The following is a 24584-nucleotide window of genomic DNA, read 5'->3' on the forward strand; positions in this document are numbered from 1 at the left end:
CTTGGGTTCGATCCCTGGGTTGGGAAGATCCCTTGGAGAAGGAAATGGCAGCCCACTCCAGTATTCTTGCCTGGAAAATCCCATGGACAGAGGAGCCTGGTTGGCTACCGTCCATGGGGTCGCAAAGAGTCGGACACGACTGAGCGACTTCACTTCACTTCATTCAGTGCTTCTAAAATATTGTTGCATTGTTAAACACAAAGTTAATCTCTTATCCGACGGTTTTGAGGTAAGGATTTGGCCATTTAAGTTATTCCTTTATATACAGTCAACATTCACACGGTGAGGCAAGGAGTCTTCGCCTTTAATTCAAAGACGTAATTTTAACCAAACATTCAAAATGTTGCAAATCAGTTCCTTTGGTTTTGCAGAAGAGTAAGTTTCTCGGTTTCTCTTGAACCTTGAAACGTCTGTCCTTTTAGGATTGAAAAAGCGTTCGGCAACTATGCTTACCTTTCCCAAAGTAACTTTATTCATTCATCAAAATCATCGGCAGGGGAGGGCACGGTCTGAACTCGGAGGGAACGGCAGAATATGTTATTCCTGCCATGCTCCTAGGGTTTAGCGAGAACGAATATTCGCCGGGGCACCCGCTATGTGCTGTTAAGTGTCGGCGCCCAGAACTCTAACACAGCCGCTAGCGCTGCATATGCTGGCTCCCGGCCGGGCCAGCAACTCGGTCCCGGGGGCGGCTCGGCTTTGGGGGTGGCCTCGGCTCGGCTGCGGCGTTCCTACCTGCCAACCCTCACTTCGCGCCGGCCCAGCTCTAGAATCCCGGGCAACTCCGCCAGCCTCCCAGGCTAACTTCCTGTACAGAATGCGCCGGAGTCCGACTCCCGACCCACTCCCGGATGCCGACCCCCGACGCGCGCCCAGCGGCCTCAGAGCCGGACAGAAGGATGGCACAGACGCACCGCTGGAAGTTGGCGCTCGCAGTCCCTCTCGCGCGCTCCCACCGCGGCGCCTGCGCCAAGGGGCCGACCGCGCGGGCCCGTCTCCGATGACGTGGCAAGGCGGGGGCGGAGCCAAGGTCGGCGGCGGGAGGGTGGGGGAGGAAGAGCGAGGTGAGCGCGGACGTCAGAGTGGAGAGCGGAAGGTCAGGGAGGCTCGGAGCGGAAGTGAGACCGGGGAGTCTGTCCGCCATTGTGGACCCGAGAAGCGAAGAGCTAGAGGGGAAGAGGAGCGTGCAAGCGGAAGAGACGAGCCCCTTCCACCAACTCCCGAGCGCGAGGCCGTCTTTCTGGCTTCTCAGCGAGCGGCGGCGGCAGGAAGAGCCTCTCGGCCGAGGGCGGCAGCCAACTGCTGTGAGTGCACAGGGAGAGGCCCAGGCGGCGGCGGCGGCGGCGGTAGCAGCAGCAGCAGCAGCAGCTCTCGGGTTGCGGTGAAGAATGTCAGCCACTAGCGTGGATCAGGTGAGGGAGCAGAGGCCGCAGGCTTGGCGAAGGCCCGAGCCGCGGAGCTCCACCCTCGCTTGGGGCTTCGGCTCCTCCCTGTCGCCGCCGCTGCCCGGCCCGTAACGGTGCCCGGGGCGCAAGTTGCTGCGGTCTCGCAGCCCGGGCTGGGGCGTGCGCCGTGGCCCCGGAGCCTGCGGCCCGGGCGGGCGGCCGCGGGGCCGCGGAAGGTGCGGGCAGAACTGCGCTCCCGGGCCTTCGGCCGCGTCCCGAGGGCGGCAGACGCGGGGCTGAGAGCGAGCGAGCCCGAGGAGACGGCTTCCGAGTGGCGGGTGGGAGGTTTCAGGACCGGGATTGTGGGGAGATCGGTGGCGATGGAGGATGTGGTGGGTTTCACTCCTACGCGGATTGTTTAAAATAACTTGTCTCCGGTAACGTCTCGGGTTAACACACTTTTCCTCTCTTCCCCCCCTGTTTTTTCCTTCTTATTACTACACCTTTCATCTTGCTACACAGAGACCTAAAGGGCAAGGAAATAAAGGTGAGTTCGGATATTTTTTTATCTTTTCATTGTTAGTTTGATGATACTCTTAAACTACGTGAAGACCTTTTTGTTTTTGAGTTTTTTTTTTTTTTGAAATGCAGAATTAGAAAAACAGTTCATCACAGCTAAGGCAGCCGAATGCTGTCTGAAAGTTCGGTAGTTCCTTGCTTTGAAGCCACTTTTATGGGAATCAAAAGGATACAAGTAACAGTTTTATTAGTTGTACTTCACTTAAGGAAGTATTGGTTATGAATTGTAGTGACTTTATTTAATTTTATAGTTTGTTTTTTGTGTAAGTTCTGCAGATCCAACAAATGCAGGTAGATAGGTGGGCATTTTCCTCGACATGTCTGGTTTACATCGAAACATGGAACCCACATAATTATTCTGTTACATTAGTGAAAATTGTATTGTTAATCATGGTTCTGTTGAAGTCAGTTACACTGAGGCAGTAGCCTGTTAGAGATCAAAACTGAGCAGGCATGTCATCTTGCTATGTAGCCCTGAAAGGTTTAACTCAGTATGGTATTTTAGAAATGACAGAGAAGGAAATAATTTGTGAGGTTCCTGCCAGGATTATGTGGTTTACTCTTTAGTTAGAAGGGAAAAAAGTAACATTGAAATTCGAGCATTTAAAAAAATGAGTGTATTTTTTATTTATTAATATGGAACAATACAGTCAGCTGACTGAAACATGACATTAATCATGTGACATTTATAAGTGTAGAACAATAACTGCTTTCTTGGGACAGTGCCAGTTAAATAACATTGCAGTGAACTATATATTTGTTACATTTTATAATAGGGCTTGAAATTAGGCTAAACAGAATTAAGCGTCCTGTTTTTTATTTCTGTTGCAAAGTATTACCTATAAAGTAAAATCTGCAGAGCCTTTTAGATGTAAATTCAATGTTTTTATTAGTGTCCTTTATATTCTTAGGGTTTTTATTAGCTATTTCAATAAATTTAAAAGGATTGAGTTCTGTATACACAATTTAGTTAATTTTCTTTGAGTTGTACAATTTTTTGACAATTTTTGATGCTAGTAATGGCAGTGTATTAGATAATCCATTGCTTCATTTTGATTAAAGATATATATATAAACAGCAATTTTAATTTTTAGACTGATTTTAATTTTAGAATTATTTTCTGTGTTGTAAGCATAAAGCTCACAATTTGATACTGATTTATGTGAGTTTTAAAAAAATTGGTTTCTAAATTTAAAGAGAATGATCCATTAATTTCTTTCATGCTGGTCTGCCCATTAGAAAGTATATAGACTTAGACATATGTGAAATCTGTGGTCATTATTGCCTAGCATAAATTATTTTATCCTAGATCTGTGGGGAGGTGGCACTTTGCAAGGCTATTTGAAATGCTAAGTGTTTTGTGTTACCTGCTTTAAGGTAAGTGTGCAAGTTCTATGAAGTACTTGTCTGACAAAACAAAATAGAGTATCTCCAGCATTGTAAAGCATTACTATAAGTATGGTTTGTGACATAGTCATTTAACTTAGGTGTGTCCTTATGACATCTTTGATATTAGAGATACAAATTTTCTATAAACAAAATTGTGTATTGATTACAAATATTTTAGGTTATTAAAATTATTTTCATCCATCAGTATCACCTCAGTTGGATACATTTAGTCACACATACAAAGTATTTATTTGTATAAATGTTTATTCGAAGAAATTTTCTTTCTTTCTACAGTTTACAGTTTTACCCATGGATACAGTAGACTAGGATCCCTAGGAGACCTGTGTTCTAATACTACCTATGGCCACTGACTTGCCAAGTGATCTTGAGCACATTACACTTCTTGGTCAGAATTTCCCCTCTCCCTGTAAAATAAACGTAATAATTCTGGCCTTGAATCCTGTTGTATGTTTTGAGGGTTGTTGTAGTTAAAATAACCCACCTCTTTAGTAGCCATTATATTTGCTGCCTCACCTCATCTGTTATTAAGGTGCAGGAAAGCTATTGCCTAAGACATGGCAGGGGCAAAAATATCGACTGGCCTAAAAGTATTCGTAATGACTTAAGATGCTTCTGGGGCTTCCCTGGTGGTTCAGACAGTAAAGAATCTGCTTGCAGTGCAGGAGACACGGGTTCATTCCCTGGTCAGGAAGATCCCCCAGAGAAGGGAGTGGCTCCCCAATCCAGTATTCTTGGCCTGGAGAATTCCGTGGACAGAGGAGCCTGGTGGGCTACAGTCCATAAAGTCTCAAAAGAGTCGGACACAACTGCGCGACTAACACATAAGATGCTGTAAATTGGTGGATACTCCAAGTACACAGATACACATATACATTACTTGTATTTTTATGCCTCTGTGGGGAGAATTACAAGAAGGCAGCACCTCCAGCAAACTGATGAGTGACTGTGTTGGAAAAAAACTGCTCTGCCTTAGTTGACTTGGTTTTCAAGCTAGTAAAATCGTTTTATATTTATTCTGTTTCTTTTTATGAAGCAGAAGGACTTTCCTTGAACTAAGCCCCAGTATTCTAAGGATGAGTATGAAAGTTAAATTCAAAACTTAACAAACTTACGAAAAATGCATATCTCTGAGGAACTATCAAAGTTTTGAAAAGCATACTCCTTTTTAGTTGATTTAGTATGATTTCAGGGACTGTGAGTTTCCTTTCTTAATAGTCTTCAGTTGACAGCATCAGCCTAATGTCTTTTAAAGGCTTTAATGTCTTGATTTTCTACCAAGTATTTTTCTGTATGTCCTTAAACGCACTGAAGGAGCGAAAATTTGCAAAGAATTCTGTATCAATCTCTTTGTAAGGCAAAAATACTTTTGAAGCATAAATAACACTGTTAAGTTTACTTGTTTATAAGTTGGAATTCTTTTTTTTTTTTTGGAATTCTTTATAATTGATAGGCTGTCACTATGTTAAGTATTAGAACTCTGTTATTCTTGGCCAGGGTAGTACTTCAGGATAGTAGAAATTTAAGGATAATTGTGTACCTATTGGCCCATAATTTAAGGCTGACTTAATATCATTTTATTTATTAACAAGCTGAATTTTTGCTTGCTGGAATAAAAGTGTATATATTTTTTAAAAAGTGTATTAAAATGTTTCCTTTCCTTGCAGGCACCACAGATAAAAAGTGTCAGATCCCAGGCTCCTTGTAGCCTCAGGCCTTGCTGCCTGTTTCCTCCTTTCCCTTAAGTTTAAAAATAGGCACATATTTGGAAAGGAATTTATCTTTTCCCTCCTTTCCTCCCCTACCCCTCTGAGCAGAGGGAAATGTTCATTGTTTGGTACCACAATTTTAGAAAATTAGGCTAAATTTGACTGTTTTTTTAGTGTTTCAGGAAAGCAGTGAAAAATGCCTTGTATTTTGGCAGTATCTTTTGTATATTCTCCCCACCCTACCCACTCTGGAAATGATTGCAAAGCACTTTACTGTTGTTAATAGGCTTCATTTTATTAATCCTCAAAAGATCCCTATAAGGAGATAGAGGGTATATGGTATTGTCCCTGTTTTTATAGGTGGGGAAACATGATGCACAGATCTGTTGACTTTCCTAACTTGATGTAGTCAGGACCAGAGCAAAGAATCACCTGACTTCTAAGGCCCATGTTCTATCTTGATTTGACTCTGCTTCATAGAGCAGAGGAAACAGGCGAAGAATCATGTAAGTCATCTGTTCTTTTTTCCCTGAAGAACTTGTACAGACTATAGAATTGGCTGGGATTTCATTACTTTTTAATGGCTTTGGGTCTCCAAGACATTAGACTATCATTAAGGGATGTTCAAAACCTAGAGTCTTTAAGACAATTGAATTTCCTTAAGAAAGGTATGCTTCTGAGATTCAAGGACTAGCTTCTTACTCAGATTCTAATTTGATGCAAATTGCTTGTCAGTATGAGTGAAATACTTGAAACAAAATATTTTTATCCTTAGATTGACATAGTCCTTTAATAATCTTTTAGGACTTGTTAAGACATTTTAATGCATCATTTATAAAAGACTGGACCTGGGAGTATTTTCTTGGTCTCATCCTTGTAGAAGAGAAAGAACAGGAAATGAGTAAGAATAGCAGTATAATATATATTTAGATTAATTATAAGTAGGTACTTTTAAAAAAACTTTTAGCAGTGTAGAATAAATTTCTGAGACTCTATAGTGAGTATAAATGATAAATGGTTGTAATTTCATACAAGGTAGCTGTTTCAGATACTGGCGAATACCTACCAGTGACACATAAGTATCAGTCCAGGAGTGTGGTGAAGAAATGTTTTTCAGGAGATTAATGGATCAGGCATAACTAGCTTTTTGATAAAGGATTGGTAAAGAACAGGTATATTAGAATCTTTTGGGCTGAAATGATTAGTCCACCAGAAATAACTTAAGGTACCCTCCGCTTTAATTTTGTTTCTAATAGTTGTTACATATGTAACTCCTGGGGAGCACATTCAGCTCAGCTCTAGTATTGATACAGTCCTTATCAAATACAGTTAAACCACCTCAGTGGAGCCAGGATTGTGGTGACCTTCAGGTTTCTCTTAGAGGCTTTGAGGGGCAGTGGAGAATTCATGAGAGGTCTACTTTGAAGGCTTCAGAGAGTAGTAGTTTTTGAGTGATCATTGGTACCCAGAATGGCAAAAAACAAGGGATTTTATCTAGCTTTGTTCCCATGTCTCTGTCAACTTGTATATTTCGTTTAGGTCCCTAAACTTGTTGGAATAAATTAAGGAAAATAGAGATGCTATTATACAAGAACACACAACTTAAATCCATTGCTCCTAACCTTAATTTATAATATTTTATATTTAATGGTTATACTTAAAAATACACTATTTTCAGCAATAAATCTTCAGATATTGAAGGGCTTTTTTTTTGTTCCTAAGAGATTAGTCGCAAACTTGTTAATGTGGTCCTAAAGTAATTTTTAGTCCTATTTGGATCTTGTAATATTTTATACAATAATAATATCCAAGATTATTACATACTGTCATTGAATACTCAGATGAGATGAAGTAGGTACTATTAATAACCTCCTTGAACAGGGAAGTAGAGTTAGAGAGGCTAAATTATGAACTTGAGATCTCCCAGCCTCTCAAGGTTGGATTTGGGACTCACACCAAGGGCCTTTTTACCACCTTGAATCTGTGCTTAAAAGTACCAAGATAGTGTCCAGAACAGCAGCTTTATACAGAGCATTGATGGAAGTGATCTCTGAACAAACATGGCATTATAAATCAGCCTCTAACTGGTGTTTTCATATGTTGCAAGAATATTATGGTTATCTTCAGTGTCTTAGTTTTATTTGAACTTTCTTGTAAAAGTCTTCATTGTTTATTGTTTAGGATTAAGGCCCTTTTTATTTAGGTTTTTTATGATAATATTTTATTGTGATACTACTTCAAGTGAATTTTTAGTCACTGTAACTGGAGATACATAAGATACTTACTTTAACTTTGGTTACCAAACAAGGTTTTTTATTTGTCTTTAATAGACTGAATAGTTACAGTGATTTAACAAAGGTAGAGCACATTCAGAAGTCTATCTTGTCAACAGCACTGCCTGAAGTGGTTATTTTAGATTGAAATACAGCATTAGCAAACCCTTCCAACATTTAAATTTAACTGTTTGCTTACTACAGTGTTGAAATTGAGATGTTTATGTTATGTTTTTAGTAGTGGGAAGTATATATATATAGTTTGTGTTTATGTGATCTTGGGTTTATATATACACAAGATTTGTAAGTTTTCGGTGCCTTATAAATATTTATATTCAAAATTAAGTTCATCCTTAAGGGGGTTTTCTAATGAAAAGAACAAAGAACTCAGGATAATTTTTTCCAGGCTGACTTGAAAAATACTGAAAATATTAGGTTATTCTGTGAGTTTCATAAAGATAATTACAATACATCTAATACAAACGTATTTTTTAGTTTCAGTACAAAACGGTTCGATTCATCAAAAAGATGCTGTAAATGATGATGATTTTGAGCCATACTTAAGTAGCCAGACAAATCAGGTAAGTCTGACAGTCCCGTGTTTAGGAAATGAAACAATATTAATTGATTTCTTAAAATGTTTTAATTGAATGAGACGAACCATATCGTGTATTAATCTAGTGTGCCTACATAATAGTGAATAACAGTTGCGGGTTTATGACACAGCGCAGTTCTTTGGAAATTGTAGATGGCTAAAACTCAATTATGAAATGTAAAGATCTAAAGATGAGCTTTTGTATATATTGTGGTTAGATTGACTGTTGAATTTAATCTTTCAATGCTGCTGCCATGTCTTCATAGCCAAAGCAAATGACAGGGTTTAATTAGCTAGAAATTTAGGGGAGAGAACAGTTTGTACCTGAAATTTTTGGTTAGTATATTTAAAATTTTTATTTAACCTGATAATAAGGAATAGAATTAAAGATATGATAAACACACTTGCCCTGTATATTATAAGCATAGAGAATTTCATCAAATCAAGTAACTAGTGGCTTTTGAGGTTCTTTGTTTGAATTTTTCACAAATAATCTTGTGAATTTATATATAGGAATAATTTAGACTTAAACATTGACCAAACTGAATGATATTCCTTAGTCTCTGTATTCCATTTCTGCACCTCTGTTAATAAAAATACCACTACTGGAAATAAATTTAACAGATAAGCTTTCATTATTAACCAGTTTTTTTAGAGACAACATTTTGGAATGAAACTACTTTTGTTAATTTTCCTTATAAAAAGATGCATGAAAAAATATACCTTGAAATATTAACCTAGATTGTTTTTAAACTTAATAAAAGAACAAGGAACCAAATATTGTTATAGAACTTTGCAGTTGCAGAGAAAATTTCAACAAAAAGTAGTTCCCAATTTGTGGAATATATGATTATTTTTAGGACTTTGGAGAACTATGGTTATGTTCAACCTAATCTATGTTTATTTCTCTCTAACACTCCCTTCTATCAGTTGATCTACATCCCTCAAGTATGTTGGGAGGGAAGAAATAAATGAGAAAAAATAAAAATGATAAAATGTACGTTTTTTTAAGATGTTTGGCTACTTCTAAAAATGAAAAAAAAATCATTTCATGCATATGTAATCTAACTTTGTGGTCTCAGTAACAATTCTACTTTCCACCTATAGGTGTGAAAGAATGTATCACTGGAAAGTAGGGGAAGATCATTTGTTGGGGGCGTGTAGTGAAGGTTTTAAACTCTGTTCTGTTTGGACCCAGACAGTAATCTCAGTTAACATCCCTTATGGCAGTATTTCCAATTTTTTGAGAAATTCTGATATAATGAGTTATAGTAGATACTCTGCTAACAAGGTCTCCATTGTTAGATAAGTTTGGGAAATTTATTTGGTTGGGAAATTTATTTGGTTTGAATAATTGAATTGTTTTTTGCTACTTGATTTTGTACTTAGTGTGTTATAATGTAAAATAGAATGTCTAAGGCAAGGGTACAGTATGAGTATTTTCTGAAATATTTGTTCAAACTTTATTTTCAAGATATTTTAATGGATTATAAATGTTTGAGAATTGCTGCCTGTTTAAGAATCTTCTTGTTTTATTTGGTAACAGATATTTCATAATTTGTTTGTCACAGGGACTTAGAAGATTGGTTTTTTGGCATTCCACAGAGATGCTTCAGGTCTGCCTAGGGGAGACCTGGGGAGGGTAACCTGGATCCCACCTGTGTAGCAACCAGAGCTGTGCTTTGCATTTTATGTGTTTTATATGTTGGAATTCTGCATACAATTTCACATAAAGCATTGGAAAGTCATTGTTTTTTTTTTTTTTAAGACTGTAAGGGCATTTACATTAGTGAATCCAGTTTTTAAATTGTATCATAAAAGTTTCCTTATGTTGGGGCAAAAACATCTATAAAAGGTTTGTTTTAATATGATGTTTAAATGAAAGGTCTTATGCTTTCTATTAATTAAATCACTTAAATCAATGATGAATCAATGTAATGTGCTGTTTAAAGAGATGTCTTAAAAGTTTGATACCAGTGAGACTATATTTTACCACCTCCTCCTTGCCAGTACTAATGAATAGGTTTTGACCAGTTACCTTTCTGTAATAACTAAAAATAATGATCTAATCAGGGTAAATGGTACTAAGACTTCCCCAGTGGCTCAGCAGGTAAAAGAATCCACCCACCAATGCAGGAGACACGGGTTTGATCCCTGGGTTGTGAATGTCCCCTGGAAAAGGAAATGACAAGTCACCCCAGTATTCTTGCCTGGGAAATATAGTCAGAGGAGCCTGGGGGGCTACAGTCCCTGGGGTCGTAAAGAGTCGGACACAACTTAGCAACTGAGCATGAGCATGAACAATATAGAATATTGAAAACTGGCTTTATTGGAGAGCAAAATTGAAAATTATCTGAAATCTTAAAGATAAGCCTTACAAAATTTAAGTTTGTTGTGGTTACTTAGCTGCAATAGAAAATACAAATTGACCTTTTAAAGTAGATTAGTGAAAACTTGTATTGGTGAAATATTTGAAGTAATTATTCGGAGATTTAAAGTTATGCAAGTATTTATAGCTTCTTGCACTGACCTAGCCAAAATAATTGTTTATTTAAATTTTCAACAAAAAACACAGTATGTCTTTAAAATGAAATCCCTTCATCTGATTTTGCTATTATAAATAATAAAAATTATATTCTTTAGTCTGGAAAGGTTTTTACTGTTTTATATACTTAGAGCTAAATCAGTTCAAACTCAGAGATGCTTTAAAAACAGATTGTTGGTCTTTTACTTCTGTGGCAGTATATTTCTTCTATTTTCCTAGTGCTCAATATCTTAGGAAACAATTTTCATAGTAATTTAAAAAATAAATGTCCTTCAAGACTTAAAATTAGTTCTCTATAGTTCCTCAAAATAGTCTAACAAGGAAGTTGATTGAAAATTCAGGTTTAATTACTGTTAAAAGATGCCATGTGATTTATGAGTATAAATTTGAAGAATAAATTGAAAAACACCAAAGTTTGAATTTGTCTGCTTGTGTATATATATGTATATATATATATATATATATATATATATATATGGGGAAATAAATTCCTAGCTGTGTTGATCAGAGAAGAGGTATAGAGAACTAAGAACATAAAATATCTTTTTCTGTCCCTGTTGTTACTGCCCTTGGGTAAGGTTTTCATTATTTCTGCCTGTTGGAATGATTTCCTGACTGGGGATTCCATATTGCCACTCAGTGGTCTTCTTAAAGTCGTAGTCTGTTGCCATAGTCTTGTTTAAAGATTTACCAAAGTTTCGCCACAGTGGGTATATTCATAGTGTTGAGTGCCATTAAAGTGACTCCATTCTCTCCCTGACTCATCTTTGGCCAACTTATCCATCTACGTTATCTAGGGAATAGGACTTATTTTCTGGATATTTTCTTTCATGATCTCAAACTTTTTATCTATATGTATGATTTACACACACAGTCTCATATGTCTATCACTTAGTGAAGTCTTCTGATTTTTCCCAGTTACTTGTTCCCTCTTGTTTATGCTCAAGTGTTTTGTTTTGCTTTGTTCTTATTTCTGTAACTATCCTTCCTAGATTGTCTTCCCTCCTAAATGTGTGAAATGCTCTAGGCCAAAGACTGTCTTCTTTTTCTTTCTGTCTCCAGTGATTGGCACTGTATCTGGCATGTAGCAGGCATTCATTAAGTATTTATTGAATAAGTAGATTAGGTTAACTGCTAGAATTAAGAAATGAAGAAGTATGGCTGGTGAAATAATTCAGATTAATTGAGTATAATATATGATGCTACATTTTCTTACAACATCTATGTGATTACGTATGCATGTATTACACTTTAAGAAGTATAATAATATTTTTAAAATAATAAAATTCACATACACATTAAAAGTATATTAAAATCAACATTTTGTTGTTAATCCAGTAAGTTAGTTCTGGAGTTTGAAGCACCTCGTTCTTAATGGATAAGTTTTCCGTTTTTCTCTGCAGACATACTATTAATGGTGAATAACACTAACCTTTTTTGTATTGACCTTCTAAGACATTGTATAGTATTCTCTCTTGAAGTTTGGATATTTATGAAGTAAAAATTGGTATTAGTATGGCTGGAAGACTCAGTTATAATTGAGTTGTACTGAAGTGCCCTCAGGTCAGAATAGTAATCATGAATTTTTTCTTACTGTTGTTCAAACTTTGAGATAATAGAAAAAGGCTAAGAAATGATAATTATAAGTGATTGAAATTCTAAGGAAGAATTTTTAATCTTTTCTATATTTGTTTTCAAATTAAAATAAGATTAACTCCTATACTTTAGCACTTTGCAATTAACAGGTAGATTTTTTAAATTTTGTAATTGATTAGAGCAGCAGGTATTATCCCGTTTACCAGTGAAGGAACAAGGTTAGAGAAATTAAATGATCTGATGATCACTGACAACTGACATAGAAGCTGAAAGAGTAGAGAATTGAACCTATGTCCTTGATTACAACTTCTGTGTCATACTGTGACTTTATACTCTTAGTCAATTTGAGTGAAATTATATGCATTTGGTGATGAATTTACATTTTAAGCTTATATTTTCAAAAGGCAAGTTAAATTGTATTAATGAATACAACTATTGTTGATTGAATAGTTAGTGTGTCCTAGGTACCTTATCTTTATTTCTTTCAATATTTGAGGAAACTCAAGCATTTAAATAGCTTGATACTGGTTTTACACAACTGATGGGTTGGGATTAGAATTTAGATTAGATACCTCCTGGCATCACATCTACCTTATATAATTAAATGGTCTCTCTCCAGATTGTATTTCTGAGTTTATGCTCTAGGTAAAGGGTTTGTGGATCTGTTACTTTACAAGTATGTTTCATTATATCCATTGAATTTTATATCAATTTTTGTGTGTACATATTGTTACCTTCCTATTTCCAATTCGTTCTTGAGTAAGAGAAATACCAAACATTTCACATCACTTTGTTTAGAAGTTATATATCTTTACAACAAAGTAAAACTTCACTATGAATAAACTATTTTAAAGTGATTATTTGGACATAAACTGTTAAATTGATTATACCTCGTACCAGATTTGAAGTAAAAGGTGAAAGAGAGTTTTGAGTTATATTGTTTTCCATCATCAGTAGGTAGAAATTTTGTTCCCCTTCTTTACCCAAGGTACTTTCCTAATTGATATCCCACTTAGCAATTAAGAATTTACCTTATATTTGGCAAAACATTTAAAAATATTTCCAATTATAACAAAGCTCTGCTAATACAAATTGTGTTTACTGTATCTTACTTTTAAGCTTTGAACAGTTTCCCAGTAAAACTTTGTTTTCACTAGAACCCAAACTGAAACCCTAGCCCAGCAGGAGACTGTTTAGGTTTTTCTTTCACAGAGCTAAGAAAAAAGCTGCTCTTTCAGCTATAACTACTGAAAGAATTAGGAATTAGTTGGCATTGTTTGGTCAACTGGAGAGAGCGGGCCATTTATCCATTGTGCTCACTGTGGATATCTCTGGAGTTAGGTATGGACAGCTGTGCATCTCTGCTGACTAGCCTGAGCTGTCTAACAAGATACTTGTGGTTAATGGAGCACGTTGTAAAGTAATTTAAACTTAGTATTTTGACACAATCACTAATTTAGGGGTGAAGTAAAACTCATGATTCAAAAGTAATTATATTTAACAAAAATCTCCACACAAAAAGGGTTTGGACCTGGTCCAGCCCCAGAAGTGAAAGAAATGGCAAAAATTTGTTACCCACTGAATCTAATGATACAGGTTTTTTTGTTTTGTTTTTTAAATAGGAATCAGTATAAATAGATAATCTATTAAAACCAGGTTGACAAACTGATCCAGGGACCAAAACCTGTTTTCTTTGAGGAAACCCTTGAGCTAGAAGCTTTTTAAATAGTTATAAAAAGATGAATATGTGACTGCAACCAGAGGCTGTATTTGGCTTGTGAAGCTTAAAATATTTGGTCACTGGCTCTTTAGTTTGCTGATACCTGAATCGTGTGATGTGTATAGACAAATTAGAAACTTGATGTGTAACTGTTGTGCAGAATTCAGCATTTGTGAGGGTAAAGAAAGAATATTCAACGTAATTTGTGAGTATGGTTTTGCAAACACTTTTATCATGAAGAATGAGCTTCAAAGCTTTTCTCTTTGTTTTTACACTCCCACATCCAGGTAAGGATGCACTGAGTCCAGATTTCAGGCTAATACTCTAAATTAGAACTTTGAAAGTGATTACCTGCATATACATTTAGCTGTCTTATTCCCTTGTGTGATGTGTCTTCTTAACTGTAGGTTTTCCTTTAGAATGAATATCTTATGTCAGTATTTTTTACAATGTAGACATTTAGTAAAGTGTTTGGTTAGAATAAATAATAAAGTAATAAATGGAGTTATTTTAATAACTTGAAAAAAGTTAAAAATTAAGAAAATCTTGATTATTTATATTGGCTAAACTTAGGCTTTCTCAAGTGACTTCAGTATGAATACTTTAACAAGTAATTTACTGATTGAATTATAAACACAGATGTGAGTGTATCCATGGCTAATGAAGTTTGCTCATTATTCTTTAAGAATTTTATTTTTTTATCAAACCACTGTTGGTGATTTTCAGCATTCCTCAGGCTTCATTTCCTTCATGCTAATATTGTGAGAATTTTTTGAATATATTTTTGGATATGGTTAATAATTATCTAAAAACTAAATTAATAAATAGTTGACATATATTTCCAGTTTTGAATACAGTGGAATTAATGTCAAATGTATTTAAAGTCTTTTTTTTTTAATATTGCTAAATGACAGTTGTTTTTTGTTTTTAAGTTCGTGTTTAACTGGAAATACTTGGTAAATCTGTGTCTTATTTAAATGCAACCTTTATTTGATTCTTTTGTTATTTTCATTTAATTATATAAGAATTATTTCAAAAGACAATATTAAATTAGCTTTCTTATAGATAGTGTACAGTTTTAACAGTTGTGAGGTATATATCACGGATACCTTAATAGTAATAGTAAAGCATTTTAACTTTTAGTAATACGCCTTTTAAAAAATAAAATGAATTCCAGGTAGTATCTATGGTATGATTGTCACACATTCATGTTGCTATTCTTTCTTGAGTGGGAAAGCAGTGACAGGAATAATCCCCTTCCCACACACCCTGCCCCCCCAACTTCCGCCAAATGCACTTTGCTCCATTACCTTCTTCACTTTGCTCCAGGAAACTTAGAATGTAAAGTGAATAATTGAACTTCAAAATGGTATTGACCCTTGGAAAAGGAATACAAATTGTCTCGACTGGAGATTAGCTAAATTTTTTCATCTTGATGAATTTTACAAAATTTAAAGCTCTGTTCAAGGCTTTGAAAGTCACACCCTGAATATAGAGTGAAAATCTATTACAGATTGTCCCTTGGGGGAATTTGTTTCAGGACCCTACTGATATCAAAATTCACAGATGCTCAAGTCCCTAATGGCATCTGTACCATAGAACCTATGTACAGCCTCCTGTATACTTCACATCACCTCCACATTACTGATAATACCAAATAATGTAAATGCCATGTAAACATGTTGCCCATGTGCCAAATTCAGGTTTTGCTTTTTGAAACTTAGTGAAAAATTTTTTTTTCCTGAGTGTTTTTGTGCCATGGTTGGTTAAATCCATGGATGCAAAACCTGTGGACTGGAGGGCTGACTATTAGACATATTTGGGACACAAGAAACCTACCTTCAAAAGAAGTCCATAGACTGATTTTTTTACATTGGCTAGTTAACAAATTTGAGTTTTTTTCTTTAATAAGCTTTGAATTTTGACATCACTAAATGAATGATGAGTTCATTTTATTCAAAATAAAGGCCAATTTAATTACAGTAATTCTGGAAAAAATGGTAGGAACTTAACCATTTCTAAGTTAAAATTCTGATCAGGAAGTTGGTAAATTTACTGTGTAAAATTTTTTTTTAAGTTATTTATAATTTTTTTTTTCGGCTGCATTGCATGGCATGTGGGATGTTAGTTCCCCGATCAGGGATTGAACCTGTGCCCCCTGCGTTGGGAGTGTGGAGTCTTAGCCACTGGACCACCACCATATTATGTAAAATTTAGGACATAGAGAATAAGAAGAGTGGTACCTGTTACCAACCATTAAGAAACCATTAGAATTTCATTTTGTTTTTCAAAATGAGCGAGGCAAAACTAAATATGGATTTGTATAATATTAAGTCTTTTTTTTTTTCTTCTCAGTGTGAACATTTCTCTGTTTTTTACAAAAGTGCAAAATTGCTGGACTGGATTCCATCATAGATATACTGTAATTTGTTATTTGGCATCATCTGTGTTCATTTAATTCTTACCCATAAATTTTTTCATACATCAGTGGCTTAAGATAAAGCTAACAATCTGTTTCTGCAAGTTTATAAATCAAGTTTTTGTAGAAATTAGAGTGTTTTTAAATTGTGCCCAGAGGATCTGGGTCTTATATAAAAATAATCCCCATCCTAACCTCCCATCCCCCAAAAAATCCCTGTAATTTTATTATAAATATATTAAAGTAGTCATCAGTAAATTTTTCTGTTGATAAAATTAGATTTAAAATTTTAATTTTTTTTTATCTGAAGCAGGTACATCTGTTTCCCATTCATTTAAAACAATTTGATTTTAGGAGTGTACCCCTCCCCTCACATCTTACATCACTTCTGACTGTGATCTTTTGTTTTCTAGAATAACAGCTATCCACCAATGTCAGATCCATACATGCCTAGTTACTATGCTCCATCCATTGGATTTCCATATTCGCTTGGGGAAGCAGCATGGTCCACAGCTGGAGACCAGCCTATGCCATATCTGACAACCTATGGACAGATGAGTAATGGAGAGCATCATTATATACCAGACGGTGTGTTTAGTCAGCCTGGGGCATTAGGAAATACCCCTCCATTTCTTGGTCAACATGGATTTAACTTTTTTCCTGGTAATGCTGATTTCTCTACATGGGGGACAAGTGGATCTCAGGGACAATCAACACAAAGTTCTGCTTATAGTAGCAGTTACGGCTATCCACCTAGTTCTCTTGGGAGAGCTATTACTGATGGACAGGCTGGATTTGGCAGTGATACTTTGAGCAAGGTGCCTGGCATTAGCAGTATCGAGCAAGGCATGACTGGACTGAAAATTGGTGGTGACCTGACCGCTGCAGTGACGAAAACTGTAGGAACAGCATTGAGCAGCAGTGGTATGACCAGCATCGCAACCAATAGTGTGCCCCCGGTTAGCAGTGCGGCGCCGAAACCCACCTCCTGGGCTGCCATTGCCAGAAAGCCCGCCAAACCTCAACCGAAACTTAAACCCAAGGGCAATGTGGGAATCGGGGGTTCCGCTGTGCCGCCACCTCCTATAAAACACAACATGAATATTGGAACTTGGGATGAAAAGGGGTCAGTGGTAAAGGCTCCACCAACCCAACCAGTTCTGCCTCCTCAGACTATAATCCAGCAGCCTCAGCCATTAATTCAGCCACCACCCCTGGTGCAGAGCCAACTGCCTCAACCGCAGCCTCAGCCGCCACAAGCGCAGCAGCCACAAGGACCTCAGCCACAGGCCCAGCCTCACCAAGTACAGCCCCCGCAGCCACAGCTGCAGAACCGCTGGGTGGCGCCCCGGAACAGGGGGGCCGGCTTCAACCAGAACAATGGAGCGAGCAGTGAAAACTTTGGTCTAGGTGTCGTTCCTGTCAGCGCTTCCCCGTCGAGTGTGGAAGTGCATCCCGTGCTGGAAAAGCTAAAGGCCATAAACAACTACAATCCCAAAGACTTTGACTGGAACCTGAAGAACGGACGTGTGTTTATAATTAAGAGCTATTCTGAGGACGACATACACCGTTCCATTAAGTACTCTATCTGGTGTAGTACTGAGCATGGGAATAAGCGTTTGGATGCGGCTTACCGTTCCCTGAATGGGAAAGGCCCACTCTATTTGCTCTTCAGTGTGAATGGCAGTGGACACTTCTGTGGAGTGGCTGAGATGAAGTCTGTTGTGGACTATAATGCGTATGCTGGTGTCTGGTCTCAGGATAAGTGGAAGGGCAAATTTGAAGTTAAATGGATCTTTGTTAAAGATGTCCCCAATAACCAATTACGGCATATTCGCTTAGAAAATAATGACAACAAACCAGTTACCAATTCAAGGGACACTCAAGAGGTACCCCTAGAAAAAGCTAAGCAAGTGCTTAAAATAATTGCTACTTTCAAGCATACCACCTCAATCTTTGATGACTTTGCACATTATGAAAAGCGTCAAGAAGAGGAGGAAGCCATGCGTAGGGTAAGAGTACAGTAATTTTTGTGTGTAGGGTCTTTTCATTGGGGTGGTGTGTATGGATGGATAGTCTTTAATGCCTTGTGGTGTTATATTCTGAGTTTAAGAACATTACCCTGAAGGAAACTGACCACTTAGCTTATGGAACACGACTCTGTAAACATCCCTGAAGGCCTGGGATGCCTTCCCAAGGGCAACCCTTACTCTGAATTTGCCTCCTGCCTATTCTTCATACTTCTCAGATGATAAAGGTCTTTGAGTCCTGTTCATTAGAGCTCTGAATTCTGCATTCGTTATTAAGAACTGGCTAAGGATTCTAGTCACTGATCTTTTAACTTTAATTTTATGGGAATATGTATTTGGAGTTTGAGACAAACAGCTTTTAAATGTTTGAATGTTACTGATGTTGTGTTTATGATAAATAGATATTTTCCCTTAATATTCCTGAGGCATATTTATAATTTGTGCACTTACAGCATTTGTACAGAATATATTGAATAGTGAGGATCTGACTTTAGCAAGACAGCTTAGAACTGAGAGGAAGTGGACTTAGATGTAAACTGCAGAATTCGATTTCTGATTCTGTTATTTGCCCTCTGTGAGACTTTATGGGAGACTGACCCTGAAGTTAAATACTGTTTACACTTGCCTCAGGTTGGCCAGGGTTTGATCACAGAGCGGGACGGGCTGAGGATTGTTTTCTGTTCCAAACTACAAAAGTAAATTGCAGAGTTCTGTTTTTAGGAGGAGAAGAGAATGGATGGAGTAGGCAACTGGCAGATTTTCCATTCATAATACATATAAATTTCTAGTAAAGCAGAGCTCATTAGAAGCTTCTCCAGTAAATGAAGTTGGTTACGATGGAAAGCTTCTATGTAGAAATGAAGATAAAGCAGGAACTTCAACTTGTTCTGTATGTAAAACATCAGTGGTTTGTTTCTGTGTGAACCTAAGTATCTTGTGGCTTCTTAGTCTGTACAGAAGAGGGAACTCTTTCAAGTACAGTCCTCACTGCTCAATAATGTTGGAAATAATGATCCTAAGGCAGTAGTTTCCAAAACTTATGCCATACAAATATATACAGTTAAGGTGCTTCCTGATATCGCAGCTTCTTGAATATCCCACTCTAGGAAAATCTGATACATTTGATCAGAGGCCTGGTGTGCAAGCATCTCGGGTGATTCTGGTGCTAGTGATCACTGTGCTAAATTTTGAATCAATTCAGCACAATACAACTGACTGTGAAAAGCACCACTCAGCCTTACCAATGAATTGCTGAATATCCTTGAGTTTTCTCCAGGTTAAATGTGGGAAGTGAGGGAAAAAGAGGATCAAGAGTAGCTTTTTTGAGCTCAGCAGTTGAGTCAGTGGCCCCACTGTAAGCACCTTTGCAGAGAGTGAATCAGAAGGAGTGATTGCGCTTTTCTTTCTCCCACCACTAAGGATAGGTCACCCTTGTACATATTCTCACATTTCTTCTCTACCCAATTTGAAAATTTATCCTAGTTTTATTTTTTTGTTATATAATTGTCTCAGGAATTATTTATGTTTTATAATCGTATGTACAACAAAGATTTAAACTTAAAATTTTTGCATTTAAATTGTTTCATGGCTTACTGCCAGTCTTTTTATAACATGTCTAAACCCACCTTTGACATTTTAATTTTGAATCTAACTTACTACCATCATCAATTGTTTTTTTTTTTTAGGAAAAGTAATTTGGTAATTATTAAAGCACTTCTAGATCCAAAAAATGCCTTTCTTTGGCCATGATATGTGAACAACAGTTTTATCTGGATATAGAAATCTTGGGTCACAGTCTTTTCATTCAGGCTTTGTTTTATAGTTTTCTATTTATAGTATATTATTTATAGTTTTATATTATGGAGAAGTCTGAGACCAGCCTAAATTTTCTTTCTTTGGAAATAGCTGTTTCTCTTTGTGTGCACAAAATTTATTCTTGCAGTGTGAACATGTGTGTGGAATGTGTGCAATGTGGGTCTCATAATTTTCCTTATTCCTTCATTTATAGGCCAAGTTTTTTTTATTCTCCCTAGTAATGTCAAAAAATAATACTGAATCTTGGTCCTTCAGTGCCATTGGTTCCTATCTTTATTATTGTTCTTTGCATTTGGAGAATTTCTCAGAATTGAACTTCCATGTCATGGATTTGACTGTTGACTCTCTAATTTGTAAGGCTTCCTGTTCCTCACAGACAGCAGTAGTTTGTTTACATTATCACATCCGTGTCTCCTTTTATACCTGTTGTTTTCTTACCTGAAGCCCTTGTTTCAGAGTCCATCTTGATTTTATCGAGCACAAAGATGATTGTTGAAATTTCTGCTTCCTGTAATTACCATTTTTAGAAACTCCTTCCTTTTCCATAGCTTCTTTACCTTTCTCTTTTTAAAAATTAAAGTACAGTAAAGTTGAAAAATAACTTTTGCTGCCTCTTTCTGGTCAAGTGCTCCCTTCCCCCTTCTAGTAAGTAATTCTCTGATCTTTTCTCTGTCTCCGTAAGGCATTTTCCATAATTTCACATAAATGAAATTATAATATGTGAACTTTAACACTGGAGTCTTTTACTCAGCACTGTATCTTTGGAATTTATGTTTTGCCAATCAGTTCTTTGTTCCTTTTAATTACTACCATTCCATTGTATGGATTTACCACAATTCATTAACCAATCATTCTTTTGAAGGACATCTGGTTGCTTTCAGATTTGGAAAATAAAAGCTTCTATAAATGTTTGTATTGTATAAATCCTTAACAAAATTAAAAAAAGTCTTACAGTGAAAGTCGCTTTTTTGGGGTGTACAGTTCTGTGAATTGTAACACATTTGTAGATTTGTGTAACTACCGCAACCAGGTTATAGTATCCCCCAGATTATCTTTTTCTGCCCTCTTCGTCTTTTATCTTTCCCCTATGTCTATCTGAATTCATTGCAGTTTGGTTAGTGTCTTTGTGTGTGTGTGTGTGTGTGTGTGTGTGAAAAAAATATTTTAAGACTCCTGGCTTTTTCTTTAAACCAGACAGAGATCATCTGGATCAGGTGTTTGCCCTGAAATAGGTTGGTTTCTGTGTGGTGCTTTAGTGCTGATGTTAGTTGCATATTGTCTTTCCATGGCAGATGCGAAGATGAGAGAGCCATGATGTATTGAGTTGGCCAAAACATTTGTTTGGGTTTTTCCAGAAGATGCAATGGAAAAACCTGAAAAAAGTTTTTGGCCAACCCAGTATGTTGATGTGACAAGTTAAGTGATTCATCAGTGAAGGCTAAGAGGGAGAGCCAGTGCCGTGGACATGCTAGTAGCTAAAACTTGACTCTCCTTAGACTTTGAAACCACCACATCAGGAAATCATTTCCCCCACTGATTAACTGTTTGGCATTTGGGACATCATGTATCCTTGCCATTTTTTCCCTGGTACTGTTACTCATTTGTGTATTTCCTCTTAGACATGCTTGTGTGTGCACTCTAGCTTTCCAGCAAAAATTGCTTTCAAATACTCTGGGCATCCTAGTGATGAAGGATGTGTTCCTTGTCTGTTCTAGTCCTTTTTGGCTCCATAAGAAAGGACAAATCAGTGGTGTTTGCTAGGATTTCCTTTACTGGTTATGCCTCTCTTCTTTTTTAAATAAAAGGAGCGGCAAGTCATTATCCTAGTATTCACTTTTAATATGACACCTTCTGTCTTGTATTCAGCTGAAATTCCTCAAAGCTTCTGATACCCTGGAAGTCACACTTCCCCAGGTGACCTTGGGTAAAGTAGGGTTTCTTAAATGACACATGAAATGGAACTACTTGTAACAGAAAAGACTTAATATTTGTAAGAGAAAAATTTGCCTGGATTAAAATCTCTTCATCAAAAGAAAGTTAAGTAAGTACTTAAGTAATACTTTAAAGGAAGTAAAAAAACGTGCTAGGAACTGGTAGGAATTTAACATAACTGACCAAAGACAGTTATATATAAAAACTCCTGTGAATTAGTTTAAGAAAAAAATAGTCCCATACAGAAATGGGCAAAAGATAAGGATAGTCCTTTTAAGAGAAAGGAAACAAGTATGACTAGTATAAAAAGGTATTCAGTCTTAATTCAGGAAATGAATTAAGAGTTAATTCAAGACTAAAATGAGAAAATATTTTTTATATCTACTCACTTGGCAAAATTAAGAAATTTGATAATAGCAAGTATTGGAAGGAGTGTATACCAACAGAATGTCTTACGTGTTTGCAGATGGGCGCATTAAATTGATACAGCAGGTAGTTTGGGGCAGGTAGTTTTGCATTTTCTTAACAAAGCTGAACATTTCAGTACCTTACAATTCAGCAGTTCTCCTCTAGGATATGCACCTAAGAAAAACTTCCCACATACCCCAGATACATACAAGAACATTCTTAGAGTGTAGTTGACAGTAGTAAATAGCAGGAAACAACCTAATGTCATCCACAGGAGCAGTGCTTGCCTGATACGGGTTTTTTGAGAGTACGTTTCATACATCATGGCTCTTTACCCCAAAAATGTATCGTGTATATTTTCTAAGGATAAGGTTGTTCTCTTAGTTACCATGATATTCTTTCAGTTCGCCCACAGTGTCCTTTTAAGTGTTTTGGGTTTTTTAGCTCTTTTTTTTTTTTTTTTTTTTGTAGTATAGGATCTATAAAGATTGGAACAACCCAAGCAATTTTGAATAATAACTATTTTAGAACATCTATGCTAACATGACTTCATATCTTTGTCTTCTCCAAGTTTGAGAAACTTTTTTCCTGTACTTTCTTTCTTTTTTTTTTTTCAGGCAGAGAAAGATTTATTATGAGAAGAAAGAAAGTGACTGGCTTTAGAGAGAAACCAGTGCTCACCCTTTACAGCCAACCCTCCTTAGTTTATCTTTAGCCCACAGCTGGGGTCTTGTGATCACGGGTCTCACAGCAGGTTTTCCTGTACTTTCTAATAGAACTTTTGTAATTTAAAATTTTACATTTAGTTTTGTGGTTACTGTAATTTCCTTTCTTTTCTTACTATGTTTATGTTTTTCTTTAAGTTGTTGAGCTGACTTGTGGTAACAGACAAGAAGTGTAAAGAGCTAATTTCATCTTGTCATTGCTAGAGGTTTTTTTTTTATTGACTAATTTTTTTCTTCCCCTTCTGGTTATTTTGGCAGTGGAGGAATTCCCCACCTTTCTTTGCCAGCACAGCACCCTATGGAGGAGATGATCACACATAGCCTGTTGAGTTATATAAAACTTGGAAAGTTCTGGTTATATAAAACTTGGAAAGCCAGATTTTCTCATTTATAGTGAAAGGGTAGTTGTGAAGCTTAAAGCTAAAGGAAAAATTAATGCCAGTGTCATTGTAGTATTTGTATAGTTCTTCATTTTTAGATTTGAACACACAATTTTGTTATATTTGATTAAAATCAAGCTTGACAAGGAAAAAAAAAAAAACAGGCAAGACGGATCCTCTAAATGAAATAGGTAATTCAGAGACCAGAAAGTAATTTATAAAACAAAACTTGATTTGTTAAGATTCGTATGTAAAAAGAAGAAAACCAGAAAATGTTCTTGGAAATGAAAAACACTATCAAATTTAAAAAAAAAAAATCTTTTTAAGCAAGTGGATTAATACAGTGTTAATGTTTTAGTTCTGAAATTTTAAATCAAAGAAATTTCCAAATGTGGAGCAACAATGATGAAAAATACAAGGAGTGGAAGACATGGTGGAAAGGAGATCCACTGCCTCTAAAGGAAAAAACAGTCAGAGGGCAGAATGATTAAAGAGAACTTTCCAGAGCCAAGAGATGTATGTTTTCAGAATGAATGGGCTCACTGAGGAACCAGCAGGATTATTTAAAACTTTAAAAGAAAAAAAGGTAAAGAGACAAGCTTTCTGAGCAAAAGACAGATTATATGCCTACTACCTATAAGCCACAAAGGAAGGAGAGTCAGACTACTGTCAAAATTCTCTCATCTACAACTCTGGACACATACACAGTCTGATTTTGTTGTGTAGGGGAATGGGGCATAGAATCAGGCTCTTGAAGATGAGTGTTAAATTATATCAGTGAGGGACGAGTGCAAAATAAAATTTTCAGGTGTATAAGAGCTTAGCTACATATCCTAGAAAAACTTGAAGAGGTATTTCAGCAGAATGAAAAAGGAATTCAAGAAGGATGACAGCTGCTAGCTGGTTACATTAGAATATCCTCTGTAGAGACTCTATGCGTTTTGAGTCAGACAGTCCTCATTGTAGAGTGAATCTCAGGGCTGTAACCATCTGCCTGCTCTGTCTGTTAAATGGCATTGTGGTCTTTGAAGCCTGACAGAGACACGAGCCCTTGGTTGGGATGCCC

At 36.7% G+C, this 24584-nt stretch overlaps 1 protein-coding gene across 21 annotated transcripts in view; it reads left to right on the forward strand.

Moving 5' to 3' along the window:
- Positions 1 to 1117: 1117 nt before the first annotated feature.
- The window catches only part of YTHDF3 (YTH N6-methyladenosine RNA binding protein F3), a 33435-nt gene continuing 9968 nt past the window's right edge, over positions 1118 to 24584 (forward strand). For 5 of the 21 annotated variants that reach the window (XM_005215474.5, XM_025001562.2, XM_005215469.5 and 2 more), the window contains exons 1-6: positions 1118 to 1412; positions 1908 to 1932; positions 5441 to 5586; positions 7849 to 7934; positions 9520 to 9564; positions 16642 to 18240. In XM_005215474.5, coding sequence (XP_005215531.1) covers positions 5529 to 5586; positions 7849 to 7934; positions 9520 to 9564; positions 16642 to 18240 — 1788 coding nt within the window. In that variant the 5' untranslated portion in view covers positions 1118 to 1412; positions 1908 to 1932; positions 5441 to 5528. Of the gene's footprint in view, positions 1413 to 1439; positions 1933 to 3273; positions 3342 to 5440; positions 5587 to 7848; positions 7935 to 9519; positions 9565 to 16641; positions 18241 to 23030; positions 23858 to 24584 lie in introns of those variants that run through there. The other 16 variants (XM_025001565.2, XM_005215472.5, XM_025001563.2 and 13 more) reach the window with 14 other exon arrangements.

This window comes from Bos taurus, chromosome 14 (assembly GCF_002263795.3).
Source record: "Bos taurus isolate L1 Dominette 01449 registration number 42190680 breed Hereford chromosome 14, ARS-UCD2.0, whole genome shotgun sequence".
Classification (NCBI taxonomy): Eukaryota; Metazoa; Chordata; class Mammalia; order Artiodactyla; family Bovidae; genus Bos; species Bos taurus.